Genomic DNA, 17,167 nt, shown 5'->3' with positions numbered 1-17,167 from the left:
TCAAAAAATTTCAAATCGTGGTCAAACTGTGGTCAAACAATGGTCAAACTAATTATTCTAGAATATTAGTGTTACTAAATAATTATTTCATTTTTTTTAATTTTGGTCAAATCTGGTCAAACTGTGGTCAAACAATGGTCAAACCAATTATTCCAGAAATATTAGTGTTACTAAATAATTATTGTTTTTTAAAACAATAGTTTCAAACTCAAACAGTGAAATGTGTCACTTCATGCTCAAGCTAAATTCCTGAGGGTTAATAGAATTGACATCCTACTATTGTCAGGAAAACAACAAGTGCAGACTTGGAAACGAGGAAGAATAGAACCCGGAAGTTAAGCGTGCTCAGGCTGGAGTAGTGAGAGGATGGGTGACCGTCCGGGAAGTTAGATGATTTGAAATGATGAGGGGTGATTAGAGATTAGAGGATAAATTGAGCAGTGATGAGGGGTGGCAGTGATGAGGGGTGGTGATTAGAGATTAGAGGTTAAAATAATTCAGAAATTTGAAAATAAAAAAATTAAAAAATTTCGCAAAAAAACCAGGTTTAAACCTGCGGAGGAGGCCTTTAGTCCCGGTTAGCCACGAGAACCGGGACTAAAGGACGGGCCTTTAGTCCCGGTCAGCCACAAGAACCGGGACTAAAGCCTTTAGTCGCGGTTCGTAAGAGGCGCGACTAAAGGGGGGGTCTTTAGTCGCGCATATTTAGTCCCGGTTGCACAGCCGGGACTAAAGGCCTTTGCGAACCGGGACTAAAGGCCTTTTTTCTACCAGTGTACCTCGTGCAGAGATCAAAATCATTCATAATCCGGAAATGATTTGGATCGGCAACCACTCCCCCCGCGCGCTGCTGCGGTGGCCGGAGCAGCCGCGGTGCCTACTTATTCGTGCTCCCCGTCCCTGCTACTGCCACACCTCAACCCGCTGACCGCGTACATCTCTTGCAGCGACAATGGAGCTCAGTCTCAGACCCCTCGCTGCCATGTACATCCTGCTCGCCACCGTCGTCGCCGCACCGGCGGCAGCCACGGAGGTGGAGGTGGAGATCGAGACGATGGATGCCCAGTCCTCCTACATCGTGCACGTCGCGGCCGGGCACGCGCCACTGCTGCCGCGCCGCGGCCTGCTGACCACCCGGGCGTACGGCTCGTTCCTGCGCGACCACATCCCCGCCGAGCTCTCCACCCCGGCGCCGCGGGTGCTCTACTCCTACTCGCACGCCGCCACGGGCTTCGCTGCGCGCCTCACGGGGCGCCAGGCCGCGCACCTCGCATCCTCGGGCTCCGTGCTCGCCGTCGTGCCCGACGTGATGCAGGAGCTGCACACTGTTAAACATCATTGTATGCCACTGTGTGTTATAAACCGTGATGGTTAGATATGTGGCGTGTGTGTTGTAGTTAGGCTAGGTTAGGTTGTTGTGATTAGATTTTGGTAGTTAGCTTGGAGATCAATCCACACCTAACCTAACCCTAACCTCCTTGTAATCTTGGCGCCGCATCTCTGGCCTTTATAAACACGCAATGCGCCCCTGCCCCGGCATGCGCTTCCAGCCTCTCTTTTCACATGGTATACAGAGCCTAGTTCTTCCACACATCTAGATCATGTCATCTTCCTCCTCCTCCCACGCCATGGCCATGCCCTCGCTCGCCTCCCTCGGCCACACCATCACGGAGAAGCTCACCCGTGACAACTTCCTGGTGTGGAAGGTCCAAGTCCTTCCGCACGTCAGGGCCGCGGCGATGATGGGCTACCTTGACGGCTCGATCAAGGAGCCCGCTGCTGTCATCGTCACCGAGAAGGAGATCAACGGGAAAAAGGAGATCACCGAGATGCCCAATCCAGAGCATGCAATCCGGGTTACTCAAGATCAACAGGTCCTCACTTTTTTGCTCGCATCTCTGTCCCGTGAAGTTCTGATGCAAGTGTCCAATCACACCACGGCCGCGGGCGTCTGGCAAGCCCTGGTCGAGAGTTTCTCCGCGCAGTCCCGAGCACGCCAAATTCAGCTTCGCTCGGCGATCGGCAACGCCCGCAAGGGCGACCTCTCCGCTTCTGCTTACTTCACGAAGATGAAGGGGTTAGCAGATGAACTTGCTGCTGCGGGGAAGCCCCTCGAGGAGGATGATATCGTCTCGCACATCCTCGAGGGCCTCATGCATGAGCCCGACTATAACGGGTTCGTCACCTCCATCTCCACGCGCGCTGCCACCGATCGGCCGATCGGTCTCAGCGAACTCTTCTCGCTGCTGCTCTCTGCGGAGGCCCGGATCACCGCCCAGCACGCCGCCTTCTCCGCTCATCACTCCGCCAACCTCGCTGCGAAAGGTGGTCGTGGTGGCTACGGCGGCGGACGCGGTGGTCAAGGTGGTGGACGCGGTGGCTACGGCGGGGGCAACTACCCCGACAACTCAGGCAATGGTGGTGGCGGCGGTGCGCCGCGCCAGCAGAATGGTGACCGCGGTGACCGTGGTGACCGCGAGCGCTGTCAAATCTGCAAGGAGGAAGGCCATGGTGCGTGGCGCTGCAAGAAGCGGTTCGATAAAGGCTTCAACAACAATGTACGCAACCCTGCAGGCAGCGGTGGTGGCGGACGCGGCAGTGGTGGGCGCGGTGGCGGCGGCGGGAGTGGTGGCAACCCACGCTCCGCCAACTCTGCCCACTCCTACAGCGTGGATACCAACTGGTATCTCGACACTGGCGCCACAGATCACGTTACCGGCGAATTGGAGAAGCTAGCCATCCGTGATCGCTACACCGGCACCGACCAAATTCACACGGCAAGTGGGCAAGGTATGGACATAGCGCATATTGGTCATTCAGTACTATCTACTCCCTCTGGTTCCTTACATCTCAACAACATTCTTCATGCTCCTAGTGTCGACCAAAGTCTCCTTTCTGCCTATAATCTTATGCGAGATAATGATGTGTTCATTGAACTTCATCCTGAATTCTTTCTTGTTAAGGATCAGGCTACCCGGAGAACAATTCTGCAAAACAAGAGTAGATGGGGCTTGTTCCCCGTGACCGGACGGCAAAGTGCACCTCCACGCCAAGTTCTTGCTGCCATCAAGCCTTCCACATCTCGGTGGCACAAGCGCCTAGGGCACCCTGCCCTTCCGGTAGTTCAAAAGATTCTACGTGATTTCAATCTTCCTGTTTCAAATAAACAAGACCACCTTCTGGTGTGTGATGCATGTCAGATGGCCAAGAGCCATCAGTTACCTTATTCTCGTTCAACTAGTGAATCCACAACTCCTTTAGAGCTGATTTTTTCAGATGTTTGGGGTCCTGGACCCGTCTCTGTAGGAAGACAGAAATACTATGTCAGTTTTATTGATGATTTTAGCAAGTTTAGCTGGATATATTTGCTCAAAAATAAATCTGATGTCTTCGAGAAATTTCGCCTTTTCCAAGCTCATGTTGAACGTCTCTTTGATCGTAAAATCATTGCCATGCAAACCGATTGGGGTGGGGAGTACCAACGGTTGAGCTCATTTTTTGAACGCATTGGCATCACACACCACGTTTCTTGTCCGCATGCTCATCAGCAGAACGGCTCCGCAGAGAGAAAACATAGGCACATCGTGGAAGTTGGTCTCTCTTTACTTGCTCATGCATTCATGCCCCTTAAGTTTTGGGACGAAGCGTTTCTCACTGCGGTCTATCTTATTAACCGTATCCCCAATAGAGTTATCAAGAACCAAACACCTCTAGAACGACTCTTTGGCACCAAGCCCAACTACTCCTTTCTCCGCATTTTTGGGTGTGCCGTCTGGCCAAACTTGTGCCCTTTTAACAAGCACAAGCTTGAATTTAGGTCCAAGCAATGCGCCTTCTTAGGGTACAGTACCCTTCATAAAGGCTACAAATGTCTTGATATCTCTTCTGATCGTGTGTACGTGTCCCGTGATGTCATTTTTGATGAGCAAATTTTTCCCTTCGCAAGCCTTCACTCAGATGCCGGTGCTCAACTTCGCAAAGAGTTGCTTCTCCTGCCCTCTCACCTCTTGCCGTCTCCTGTTTTCGCTCAAGGGGGAGCTGATTTTACTGCTGATAATATGTCCTTGTCCAATGCTAATGACCCAGCTGAAAGTGTGCAGGAAACAGGGCAGCCAAACATTGAAGACTTTGGTGAAAATTCTTATGATTTTATGCAACAAACTGAGGATTCTCATGCAGCCACAGAAGATCCGGTGGCCTCGGGATCAGCGGCTGCAGCCGCGCCAGGCGAATCGGCCGCAGGATCCGCGTCCGCAGCGGCGCCAGGCGAATCCTCGCCGGGATCCGCGCCAGCAAACAGGCGGCCAGGCGGGCGCCTTGTCCCGCTCTCTTCTGGTGGGCCAGCCAGGCGCACTCCCGCGTTGTCCCCGGCCTGGGAGGGCGTGCGGTCTCCTGGTGGGTTGGCCAACCCGGCCGGGCGCGGCCCACCTGGCCCCCACGAGGCGGGGCGCACGGACTCTGGCGTGGCGCGATCTTCCTCGAGGGATGTGGCCCCTCCGGAACTGCCAAGTGGCAGTTCGTCATCGGCTGCCGCACCGGATCAGCCTGGGTCGCCGCAAGAGGGAGATTCGGGATTTTCTGCGTCTGACTCCGCGGTCACCTCCACGCAAAATCGTCTACAACTTCAGCACGCTCAACCAGCTCCGCCGCCTCCTGCCCGATCACATACTCGGTCACAAAGTGGTATTGCCAAGCCCAAGGTATATAAAGATGGTTGTGTTCGTTGGGGCTCTTTTTGTGCCACAGGTGAACCCAAGAGTCTGCATGATGCTCTTGCTGACTCCAAGTGGAAGCAGGCTATGGACGAAGAATTTTCAGCTCTCATAGCAAACAAGACATGGCACTTGGTTCCACCGGTCAGAGGGAGAAATGTGATTGATTGCAAGTGGGTGTACAAGGTAAAACGCAAGTCTGATGGCACGATTGACAGGTACAAGGCACGTCTTGTGGCAAAAGGCTTTAAGCAAAGATATGGAATTGATTACGAGGATACCTTTAGCCCTGTGGTAAAAGCTGCTACTATTAGATTGATTCTTTCAGTTGCAATATCTAGAAACTGGTGCATGCGACAACTAGATGTAAAGAACGCGTTTTTGCACGGTGTTCTGGAAGCCTCCTGGGTATGAGAATTCAGCTTTACCACGACATGTCTGCAAGCTTGATAAAATAATCTATGGTTTGAAACAAGCACCCAGAGCCTGGTATTATCGTCTGTACTCCAAGTTACAGTCTCTTGGTTTTGCTGCTTCCAAGGGAGATACCTCGTTGTTTTTTTTATCATCGGCATGGAGTGACCATTTTTATGCTTATTTATGTTGATGATATTATTGTCACCAGCTCCTCCACTAGAGCAGTTGATGCCCTTCTTCAGGATCTGCGCATGGATTTTGCTCTCAAGGATTTGGGTAATCTTCATTTTTTTCTTGGAATCGAGGTGAAGCATGTGGCTCGTGGAATCATTCTGTCCCAAGAAAAATATGTACAAGATATCCTTGAGCGAGTAGGCATGAAAGGTTGCAAACCCTCTCCAACCCCTTTGTCCACTTCAGAGAAGTTGTCTCTTCATGATGGAGAGGCACTTGGAGCCGAGGACTCCACCAGGTACAGAAGTGTGGTAGGAGCTTTGCAGTATTTGACTTTAACCAGGCCAGATATATGTTTTTCAGTCAACAAAGTCTGCCAGTTTCTCCATGCACCTACTAGTACTCATTGGACAGCAGTAAAAAGAATTCTTCGGTATCTCCAGGTAACCAAGAGTCATGGTCTCAAACTTGCCAAGTGAGACTCTATACTTGTTAGTGCTTTTTTAGATGCAGACTGGGCAGGTTGTCCCGATGATCGGCGGTCCACTGGAGGTTTTGCAGTGTTCTTTGGTGGCAATCTGGTTTCTTGGAGTGCACGTAAGCAAGCCACCGTGTCCAGGTCAAGCACAAAAGCTGAGTACAAGGCCTTAGCGAATGCCACTGCTACGATTATTTGGGTTCAAAATATGCTGACAGAATTGGGTATTCGTCATTTGCCTGCAGCCTCACTGTGGTGTGACAATCTTGGAGCTACTTATCTCTCTGCCAATCCTATCTTTCATGCTAGAACAAAGCACATTGAGATTGATTATCATTTTGTTCGTGAAAGAGTTGCTAACAAGCTTTTGAATATTTGGTTTGTTCCTACTGGTGATCAAGTAGCAGATGGCTTTACTAAACCATTATCGCTACGGCAGCTGGAGGTCTTTCGACGCAATCTCAACTTAGATAGTTGTGATTGAGGGGGAGTGTTAAACATCATTGTATGCCACGGTGTGTTATAAAACGTGCTGGTTAGATATGTGGCGTGTGTGTTGTAGTTAGGCTGGGTTAGGTTGTTGTGATTAGATCTTAGTAGTTAGCTTGGAGATCAATCCACACCTAACCTAACCCTAACCTCCTTGTAATCTTGGCGCCGCATCTCTGGCCTTTATAAACATGCAATGCGCCCCTGCCCCGGCATGCGCTTCCAACCTCTCTTTTCACACACACCACCCTCACGCCGTCTTTCCTCGGCCTTTCCCCGTCCTCCGGGCTCCTCCCAGCGTCCAACGGCGCCACGGACGTCGTCATCGGGGTCATCGACACCGGCGTGTACCGGGAAGACCGCGCATCCTTCGCCGCCGACCCGTCGCTCCCGCCGCCGCCCAGCAAGTTCCGTGGCGGGTGCGTCTCGGGACCGTCATTCAACGGCTCCGCACTGTGCAACAACAAACTCGTCGGCGCCAAGTTCTTCCATAGCGGGCTGGAGGCTGCACGCGGCCGAGCGCTCTCCGAGGACTTGGAGTCACCGCTAGACACCAACGGCCATGGCATCCACACCGCCTCCACGGCCGCCGGCTCTGCTGTTGCAGACGCCGCCTTCTTCGACTACGCCAGAGGAAATGCCGTCGGCATGGCCCCGGGCGCGCGCATTGCCGTCTACAAGGCGTGTTGGGAGGAAGGGTGCGCGAGCTCTGACATCCTCGCCGCCTTTGATGAGGCCATCGCGGACGGTGTCGACGTTATCTCTGTCTCCCTCGGCGCCGTAGGCAATGCCCCGGAATTTTATGACGACACGACCGCCGTGGGCGCGTTCCGCGCGGTCAGCAGGGGCATCGTCGTCTCCGCCTCCGCGGGAAACTCTGGTCCCGGAGATTCTACCGCATGCAACATAGCGCCATGGTTCTTGACGGTCGGCGCGTCCACACTCAACCGCCAATTCCCGGCCGACGTCGTCCTCGGCAACGGCGAGACCTTCACGGGCACTTCCCTCTACGCCGGCGAGCCGCTCGCTGCGAGCAAGATACCATTGGTCTACGGAGGAGACGTGGGCTCAAATGTGTGCGAAGAAGGGAAGCTCAACGCCACCATGGTAGCCGGGAAGATCGTCTTGTGCGATCCCGGCGTGAACGCCCGTGCAGCGAAACCATACGCTGTCAAGCTCGCAGGTGGCGCCGGAGCAATCCTCGCTAGCGCCGAAGCATACGGCGAGCAAGCCATCAGCAGCCCCCATATCCACCCCGCCACGGCCATCCCATTTGCCGCCGCCGAAAAGATCAGGAAGTACATAAGCATGCAAAAATCCCCTACCGCTACAATCGTGTTCCGCGGCACCGTTGTCGGCCCGACGCCCCCATCCCTAGAATGGCGGCCTTCTCGAGCCGCGGCCCGAACTTCCGCGCGCCGGAGATCTTCAAGCCGGACGTGACCGCGCCGGGCGTGGACATCCTCCCGCTTGGAGAGGCGCCAACTCACCCACGGAGCTCAACGGCTACATGAGACGGGTGCAGTACAACATCATATCGGCACGTCCATGTCATGCCCGCACGTGAGCGGCATCGCCGCGCTGCTCCGGCAGAAGAGGCCGGAGTGGAGCCCCGCCACGATCAAGTCCGCCCTGATGACCACCGCGTACAACGTGGACAACGTCGGCGCCGTCATCGGTGACATGTCCATCGGCGACGCGTCCACGCCGTTCGCGCGCGGGGCCGGACACATCCACCCCAACCGCGCCGTCAACCCGGGGCTCGTGTACGACGCCGGCGCAGAGGAGTACATCACCTTCTTGTGCGCGCTGGGCTACACGGCCGAGCAGATCGCCGTCTTCGACTCCTCTACCAACTGCTCGACCCACGCGGGATCCTCGGTGGGCGACCACAACTATCCGGCCTTCTCGGTGGTGTTCACCACGAACAAACTGGCGGTCGTCAGGCAGCGCCGCGTCGTGCGCAACGTCGGCGGCGCTGCCAGGGCTACGTACAGGGCCAAGGTGACTGCCCCGGACGGCGTGCGCGTCACAGTGATCCCCCGGACACTGCGGTTCACCGCGACGCAGAAGACGCGGGAGTACGTGGTCACCTTTGCACAGCGAATCTTCGGGAGCGTCACGAAGAATCATACATTTGGGTCGATCGAGTGGAGCGACCGCAAGCACTCGGTGATGAGCCCCATCGCCATCACCTGGCCAACGAGCCAGGTTGCGGACATGTGAATGTGATTGGTGTCGGGCAGGTACTACATAGTGCATATGTTTCTCACGTACTTATGTATCTATGGAAATTAACTTTTGCTCCAACCATTACGAGCTTCAACCATTCACAATGCTGCTTCTTTCGGCCGACTTACTAATGCCAATGTGTCACTCATTGTTTCTGACGAATTCTTTTATTTACAGATAGTTTTCTCCATCAGATTCAGGTCATGCTTCTTTGTTTCTCGTACAGACCCCCATGACGCTCCAATAGCATCCTGTCTGCCCTGAGCCTAGCACCTATCTTTGGATGTCTTATTGGTGACGAGGAGCTAGCTCGGCGTAAGCTATGGAGCTCATCCATGATCAGCCCTTCAACATGCTTGCACTGTCTTCTACGTACGAGGAAATGATAGTGTTATTGTAATAGCTGTATTTTGCTTATTATTTCTGTGCGAGAGGGTCAAAATTGTAGGTCATATCAAATGAGTTTGTTTCAATTCTGTATTTCTTGTTGTGTTTCCGCATGATTGTTTTCCCTCATATCCAGCTCAAATACGGCGGATATGGGGCACCCGGGCACGTCCGCCACATCGGACCCGGCCCAAACTGGCCCACCCGACCCCACATATATTTCTCCCCATCCGCTCGCCGGACCAAACCCTAGCCACTCCCCTTCGCCACCCAAGCTCACCTCCGGCCGTCTCCGCCATGGCTGGCAGCGGATCCGAGTCCTTCACGTCCAGATATGTCGACCCCGAGCTCATCCCACGCGGCCCCGAGGAGGAGATGTCTGTCCGGCTTGCGCTTCGCCACTCCGGCCGGGAGGAGGCCCGTGCACGGCAGCACGCGGACTTCTTCCGCCGGGAATCCATTGCGTCCGTCAAAATGGCGCTTGGATCCGGGGCTAGGTGTGTCGTCGCTTCCTCACCAGAGGCAGTGCGGTCCATCTGGCGTCCGATCGCGGTGGCGGACGCGCAACCCCTCCGTTGGCACGCCGAGCACAGCGATGCACCATGGGCGTCGTCCGACGAAAACATGGCTCGGCGTGCCCGCCTTGCGAGACAGCGGGCGCAGGAGGCGGTGGCGGACGTCAGCGAGGCGGAGTCGTATTCTTCGGCGCCCTGTATGGTGCGGCAGTCCGGGTGTCGCAACCGCGTCGTGGTGGATGTCGTCGGCTCGTCTCAGAACGGATCCATCATCGATCTGACGTCCACTGGCATTGTTCGGGTTCCGGGCTCCGACGAGGAAGAGTAGGGCATTGGAGATGGCGGCGCCTTGAGTCCTGTGAGCCGGCTCGTGTTCCATGCCCTACTCTACCTTGCCGGTGACCGGACCAACAGTCTGGGGAGCGTAGCCGGCTGCTGAACATGGGCACGGTGTAGCTGGGCGAGCTTCGTTTAAAGATTGTTGCGTTGCATGTAATAATATGGATTTGAGGTTTCTAATTTGAGGTATCCGGATATGGAATGCATTATTTGAGGCGTGACCCGTCAGTGTCTGCGGACGCGCCCGTGGATATTTGAGGGGTTGAATTTGTCAAGTCTAGCTGTAGATGCTCTTAGTATACCAAGAAGAAGGTAATTAATGAACGGCATGCTGGCGTCGGTAACAGATCAAACGGCCAGCGTGTGCTTTTAATCATACGGCCATGTACTAGTCTGATTGATATAGAAAGGCAAACATCACTAGTCTGATGCCTAGTGGCTCTATTGATTCGATTAAATCTTGATTTTCAATTGAGAGAAATACTGATGTGCTACATCTACTGCAAAAAATAGTGTGCTATATCGTCATTAATAGCACACTATAGTGTGTCTGAATCACTAAATAAATCAATGTATAATGTTTTACTAATAGCATGATATAGTATGCTAATAGCATATTTTAAGACCCGCACTATTTTGATATAGCGTGCCATTTCTTTTTCATTGGCTGCACCATGTTTTCTCTTTGGAGAAATCCAACAACTCATGCGGGAGTAGCAACCGTGGTTTCACCGGTGTTCTGCAAGGAAATTGTTGTCCCTGATCGCGCTGTTTTTCTCTTATCCAGTTTTCTTTTTTCTGGATTGAACTTAATGAGAAAATGTTCAATTATTCAACATGCGCGGCCCAGTATAATTTTCTCGATACCAGTATATTACTTTTATAAAAATATAGTATTAGCTTAACTAGTTATGCAATCAGTTCAAGGACACACATGCTCCATATTTTTCATGCCAAAATCAAAATGGAGGCTCCGTGTCCTACAGCAATTTTGAAAGAGAATGATCAGCACAATATCGAAAATAAGGATATCTTAAAGTAGCACGCGACTCTCGCTATCGGCTTCTTGCAATAAAATACTCGTAGCTCTCTTCGCAGCAGAATGATCAGCACGAGCTACCTCGTGCGGAGATTGAAACCTTTCGAATCCCGTCAATGATTTGGATCGGCAACTACTCCACTCCCTCCGCGTGCTGCCGCGGTGCCCGCCTACTTATTCGTCTTCCCCGTCCCTGCTGCTACCACACAGCTTCCGCTGACTGCGTACATCTCTTGCAGCAACGATGGAGCTCAGTCTCACACCACTCGCGGCTCTGTGCGTCCTGCTCGCCTTCGTCGTCGTAGCCGCTCCGGTGGCGGCAACGGAGGTAGAGGTGGAGATCAGGACGGCGGAGGTACAGTCTTCCTACATCGTGCACGTCGCGGCCGGGCACGCGCCACGGCTGCCGCGCCGTGGTCTGCTGACCACCCGGGCGTACGGCTCGTTCCTGCGCGAGCACATCCCCGTCGAGCTCTCCACCCCGGCGCCGAGGGTGCTCTACTCCTACTCGCACGCCGCCACCGGCTTCGCGGCGCGCCTCACGGGCCGCCAGGCCGCGCGCCTCGCGTCCTCGGTCTCCGTGCTCGCCGTCGTGCCCGACGTGATGCAGGAGCTGCACACCACCCTGACGCCGTCCTTCCTCGGCCTCTCGCCGTCCTCCGGGCTGCTCCCGGAGTCCAACGGCGCCAGCGACGTCGTCATCGGGGTCCTCGACACCGGCGTGTACCCGGAAGGCCGCGCGTCCTTCTCCGCCGACCCGTCGCTGCCGCCGTTGCCGCCCGGCAAGTTCCGCGGCGGGTGCGTCTCGGGACCATCGTTCAACGGCTCCGCGCTCTGCAACAACAAACTCGTCGGCGCCAAGTTCTTCCACAAGGGGCAGAAAGCTGCGCGCGGCAGTGCGTTCGGTGAGGACTCGGAGTCGCCGCTCGACACCAACGGCCATGGTACCCACACCTCCTCCACCGCCGGCGGCTCTGCTGTTGCCGACGCAGCCTTCTACGACTATGCCAGAGGAAAAGCCGTCGGCATGGCCCCGGGTGCGCGCATTGCCGTCTACAAAGTGTGCTGGAAAGGGTGCGCGAGCTCTGACATCCTCGCCGCGTTTGATGAAGCCATCGCGGACGGTGTCGACGTTATCTCTCTCTCCCTCGGCTCCAACGGCAAGGCCCCAGACTTTTACAGCGATACGACCGCCGTGGGCGCGTTCCGCGCCGTAAGCAAGGGCATCGTCGTCTCCGCTTCCGCGGGAAACTCGGGCCCCAGAGAGTCCACCGCTGTCAACGTCGCGCCATGGTTCTTGACGGTCGGCGCGTCCACCCTCAATCGCCAATTCCCGGCCGACGTCGTTCTCGGCAACGGCGAGACCTTCACGGGTACTTCTCTCTACGCGGGCGAGCCGCTGAGCGCGACCAAGAAACCATTGGTCCACGCAGGGGACGTGGGCTCGAAAATTTGCGAAGAAGGGAAGCTGAACTCCACCATGGTAGCCGGGAAGATCGTCTTCTGCGACCCCGGTGTGTACGCCCGGGCTGCGAAAGAACAAGCCGTAAAGCTCGCCGGTGGTGCCGGAGCAATTTTCGGTAGCCCCGAAGCATACGGCGAGCAGGCCATGACTAGCGCCTATGTCCACCCAGCCACGGCTGTCACATTTGCCGCTGCCGAGAAGATCAAGAAGTACATAAGCGCGCAGACATCGCCTACCGCGACGATTGTGTTCCATGGCACCGTGGTCGGCCCGACGCCTCCTTCCCCTAGAATGGCGTCCTTTTCGAGCCGCGGCCCCAACACCCGCGCAGTGGAGATCTTCAAGCCGGACGTGACCATGCCAGGCGTGGACATCCTCGCCGCTTGGACGGGGGCTAACTCACCCTCGGAGCTCGCCAGCGACACGAGGCGAGTGAAGTACAACATCATATCGGGCACGTCCATGTCATGCCCGCACGTGAGCGGCATCGCCGCGCTGCTCCGGCAGGCGAGACCGGAGTGGAGCCCCGCCATGATCAAGTCTGCCCTGATGACCACCGCGTACAACATGGACAACGCTGGCGCCGTCATCGGCGACATGTCCACCGGCAAAGCGTCCACGCCATTCGCACGAGGGGCCGGGCACGTCGACCCCAACCGCGCGGTCGACCCGGGATTGGTGTACGATGCCGGCACGGAGGACTACATCACCTTCCTGTGCGCGCTGGGCTACACGGACAAGCAGATCGCCGTATTCAGCTCGTCCACCAACTGCTCTACGCGCGCGGGCTCCTCCGTCGGCGACCACAACTATCCAGCATTCTCGGTGGTGTTCACCACGAACAAACTCGCTGTCGTCAGGCAGCGCCGCGTCGTGCGCAACGTCGGCGGCGATGCCAGGGCTACGTACAGGGCCAAGGTGACTGCCCCCGACGGCGTGCTCGTCACGGTGAGCCCCCGGACGCTGAGGTTCACCGCGACGCAGAAGACGCAAGAGTACGTGGTCACCTTTGCGCAACGAATCTTCGGGGGCGTCAAGGGGAATCACACGTTCGGGTCGATCGAGTGGAGCGACCGCAAGCACACGGTGACGAGCCCCATCGCCATCACCTGGCCAGCGAGCAAGGTTGCGGACATGTGAATGTGATCGGTGATCGGTGTGTGGGTGGGTACTACAGTAGTTTACCTCATTTGTTGTAAATTTCAGTTCGCGTGGGTGGACCAAGAGGCCTTGCTTTATTTAATTTCAAAGAAAGCCAAGTTCAAAAAGAAATATTCAAAGATTCGTGTATACAAGCCAATACACCTACCACACCGGTAAATAATCAACAGTTCAACACATAAAAGTTTAACTTCAAAAAAAACACATAAAAGTTATATTTTTGTCGCATAAAAGCGCCTTTTCCCTAGGAAAAAACATAGCCGACACAACCCAAATTCCTCGTCCGCTAATTCTGGCCCCTTTGCCTCCGACGGACGATTAGAGTGCCAGAAGGTGATCGAGACTTGGTTTAGTTCATTAGGTTTTGATGTTCTCATGGCTTTCATCAGGGCAGTGGAGGTGACGACGCAATGTCATAAATATCTCGGACCCAAAGCTGGTGGCGATGGGAGCACTATGGAGAAGCACGTGTCATGGTGGTGCTGGTTCCAGCGTAGCCACCGGGTGTGTTTTTTTAGAAAAGGAGGATGACCCCGGCCTCTGCATCTGGGAGATGCATGCGGTTATTTTATTGATTATTCTCGAGGACCTTAGTACAACAATATGTCTAAATCTGTCATCTTGGCAACATCTACCGCTACTCCTATTCATATGATAAAGGGGGTGCAAGCTGGGCCAAATACCCACACCTCTCACCTAAGCCTAACATCTAAAGCCGGAGGCCCCGACCGAGCCACATACCGGGTCCGGGGCACAATCCGGTCCGACGCACTCACATGTGTCGTCGCCGCCATCTCCCACTGGTCCATGTTCAAAGCAGATTGATGTGCCAACCTTGGCAGGTTCCTCCGCCATCGACGCCACCATGACGCCAAACGCCGACCACCATCTAAGCTAGTCCATCTCCAAGCAGAAGGAGTGCTACCACAGGACGAAGACCGGCGACAACCCCAAAATGGGGTGAATGTAAATAACTATGTAATTGGTAGACTTTTATTCTTTTAATTCAATTGCAGTAGGAGGTGCTCCTACTGTTTCAGGTTCAAAAAAAAACGAAGACCGGCGGAGAATAGGTGAAACGCCGCACACATTGCCGCCGCCAAACACCTCACACGCACCGCAAAGTGCCCACCATTCTTCTGGAAACCCCAGGCGACGCCTTCAAGAAGGAGCGCGACGAGGGTACGACGCCGTCGCCCGTAAGGGGAACTAGAGCTTTCGCCCAAAGGAAGATCACAGTGAAATAAGGGAGAGGACCTCGACAAGGCCTCCAAGAAGGGGACCGACACCCAGCAAAGGCGCCGCCATTGTCGTGGCCTCCGCCAACGGCCAAGGTTTTCCCCCGGTCCCGCCCCCATCCCATCCACCCGGCGAAAGACCGGCCAGGGGAGCGCACGCAGCCGGAGAAGGCGTTGGACTTCATCGAAGCAGGCACGCCGGGTGACGGGGCACCCCGACCCACTGTAGTAGACGTCCACCGAGACCTCACCGCCCGCGCGGCCGAAGCCGCGGACCACCAGCACCCACGGCCGTCGCCCGCCGAAGAGGCAACGCCGTCCACACCGCCCGAGGCCGCCGCCCCGGCATCCACCCACCGCACACATCCCGTCAAAACATGGAGAACGACCCACACCGCCGCCACCAGGGAGCACCATACCACGAACACCCAAGCCGGGCAGGACGAGGCAAGGCCACGCCGGCCAGATCCGGGCGGATCCGGCGAACCCCGGCCCACCAGCCGCCAGATCGGAGTATGGCCCTGATCCTAGGGCCGAGGCGGCCGGATCTGACGGGCAGAGCCGCGTGTGGGGATTAGTTTTCTGATATCCGATCTATCGAGTTGCGGGGAAGAGTCATTAACCTTAGTGGTTTTGCCTCAGTTCGCAGTGACATCGACGGTCTCATCGATAGGATCCTCCAAGTGTGTTGTCGGCGTATACATGGGATTACATCTCATCGTTCGAGCCTTCTTCTGTAGGTTGATGGTCTGTGCTTTGGATCGTTGTTGGCATCTCCTTCCAATGTCTCATGACTTCTTGAATACAGTTACAATGACTCATTGACTTTGCTGATACGGAGCAGAAGTGGCATAGAGCTAGCCTCAGTGTGCGCCGTCGGCTTGTTCAAGTCGAAGATGCGAGGAAATGTTCTTTGGTCCGTTTGTACTCTTCTTTTGTTACAGGTGTTCTTGTAAGTCTTGGACATGATTAATAGCATATGGTGGCTTCGTCCTTCTAGACTTCGCAATAAGGTACAATTGTCACAATTTGATTCAGAAAGACACCCAATAGAGTGTCTCATACAGAATATATGATATATATTAAAGAAAAACACATGCCAGCATAAAATAAGGACAATACCCGGACATGTGCTCCTATGTACACAAGTAGACTGCCCGTGTATTGCCACGGGCCAACGAATAATTCTGTAAACAATGCTCAAGTTACCCTCCCCAAACGAAGACATTGCACGCAATGTTCAACCAAAACACAAATGCAAGTATCTTCTCTCTATTCCAACAAACGCCATGCACCCCATCTAGCCTCTCTTTTCTGTTGACTTCTCCCTAGCACTCTTTGTCCATACATCAACCATCCTCTCAATCTACTGCCCCTTATTCTTTATGTGGCTTCTATGTCATTGTTTTGTTGTCTCGCTCTACTATGTATGTTAAAAATATAGCATATACAAGGCACCTCACCTTAGTAGAAATAGTAAGAAAATGTGGTATATGAACATGAAAACATTCTTTCCACCACAAGTTCATTCACAAACTAGTAATGCTTTGTTTATCTCTGGGCTCTGCTTCCATCTCCACCTAAGATGCATATCTCCGTCACTTTATCTCACTAATACATTTTTTCCTACGGGCCATAAATATACATACAAGAATCACACTGCAAGGTTGCGTCATTGTCATTCCATCTCTTCTTTCACTTCGGCACTTTTGGTCATTGTCATTCCATCTCTTCTTTCACTTCGGCACTTTTGGTAGAACACCCGTGCGTTGCCACGGGCCTTTTAAGTTTTCGGCCCTGAGAACAAGTTATGCATTTGTGCTCAAAATCAATGTATTCTCATGCTAGACCCTGTATTCTATTTCCCCTTGTCATTTCCAGGTTCAGACAAAACTCTTAACAAGAAAAGGTAGACATATCCATCTGTCGAACCAACATCACCTTGATTCAGAGGAGATCCATTGTCTCCTTAGGGACGAGTCATTTTTTTCTTCCCCGCCACAAGTGTGCTTCATTTCACTCATACTACCACTTCCGGTACTGTGTATCGACTTGCATAAACTTCAGTACTGAAATAGTAATATTCAGCTATCTTACCATACGACTTCAATAATCAGTAACAATTTCCAATCGAAGTTCCCAGTTCAAAAAGTAGAGTGGTCTACTTCATCATGCTCTCACCGGGTGGATTTCCTCTTCCATTATATAAACTTTCTTTATCATGCACTCTTTCTGATGGATTTGGTTGCATAAGTCTAAAATAGCATCAGATTAAATCAAACAGCATTATACATAACAAGCTGCAGCTCTACAGAATCTGCTTACCTCTATAGGTGCATGATATCCCGGACGTCATACTGGCCACCCTTAGATGGGGCCACCTTGTCGTCGACCGCTCCCGCATCCCTCACCCTGTCAAATCCGGTCGCAGCATACTCGGAATTCAAGAATGCCCGTGCGGCGTTAGTGAAATAGGTTAGCACATTCTCGCCAAACGTAGCGCCTTCCAGCAGTCCCTGTG

The 17,167-nt window shown here is 54.0% G+C and overlaps 1 protein-coding gene and 1 pseudogene across 1 annotated transcript; both read left to right on the top strand.

Annotated features, from left to right (window-relative positions):
* Nucleotides 1-952: 952 nt before the first annotated feature.
* LOC109751362 (subtilisin-like protease SBT1.4) lies at nt 953-8,496 on the top strand (annotated as a pseudogene).
* Nucleotides 8,497-10,935: 2,439 nt separating this feature from the next.
* On the top strand, nt 10,936-14,432 carry LOC109751355 (subtilisin-like protease SBT1.4). The gene is made up of 3 exons (XM_073502423.1): nt 10,936-13,372; nt 13,454-13,563; nt 13,798-14,432. Exons 1-3 carry the CDS (start codon nt 11,027-11,029, stop codon nt 13,937-13,939), a joined length of 2,598 nt encoding a protein of 865 aa, XP_073358524.1. The 5' UTR covers nt 10,936-11,026; the 3' UTR covers nt 13,940-14,432.
* Nucleotides 14,433-17,167: the final 2,735 nt, after the last annotated feature.

The sequence above is a fragment of the Aegilops tauschii genome, chromosome 6, assembly GCF_002575655.3.
Source record: "Aegilops tauschii subsp. strangulata cultivar AL8/78 chromosome 6, Aet v6.0, whole genome shotgun sequence".
NCBI lineage: Eukaryota > Viridiplantae > Streptophyta > Magnoliopsida > Poales > Poaceae > Aegilops > Aegilops tauschii.
This window is presented reverse-complemented; position numbering and strand designations above follow the sequence as displayed.

Excerpts from the sequence above, each read along its gene's own strand:
- LOC109751355 (XM_073502423.1), top strand. The coding sequence starts at position 11,027 with ATGGAGCTCAGTCTCACACCACTCGCGGCTCTGTGCGTCCTGCTCGCC. Across the intron at positions 13,373-13,453 it reads TCACCTGGCCAGCGAGCAAG|TTCGCGTGGGTGGACCAAGA; the intron begins GTTGCGGACATG and ends TGTAAATTTCAG. Across the intron at positions 13,564-13,797 it reads CCAATACACCTACCACACCG|GGCAGTGGAGGTGACGACGC; the intron begins GTAAATAATCAA and ends GGCTTTCATCAG.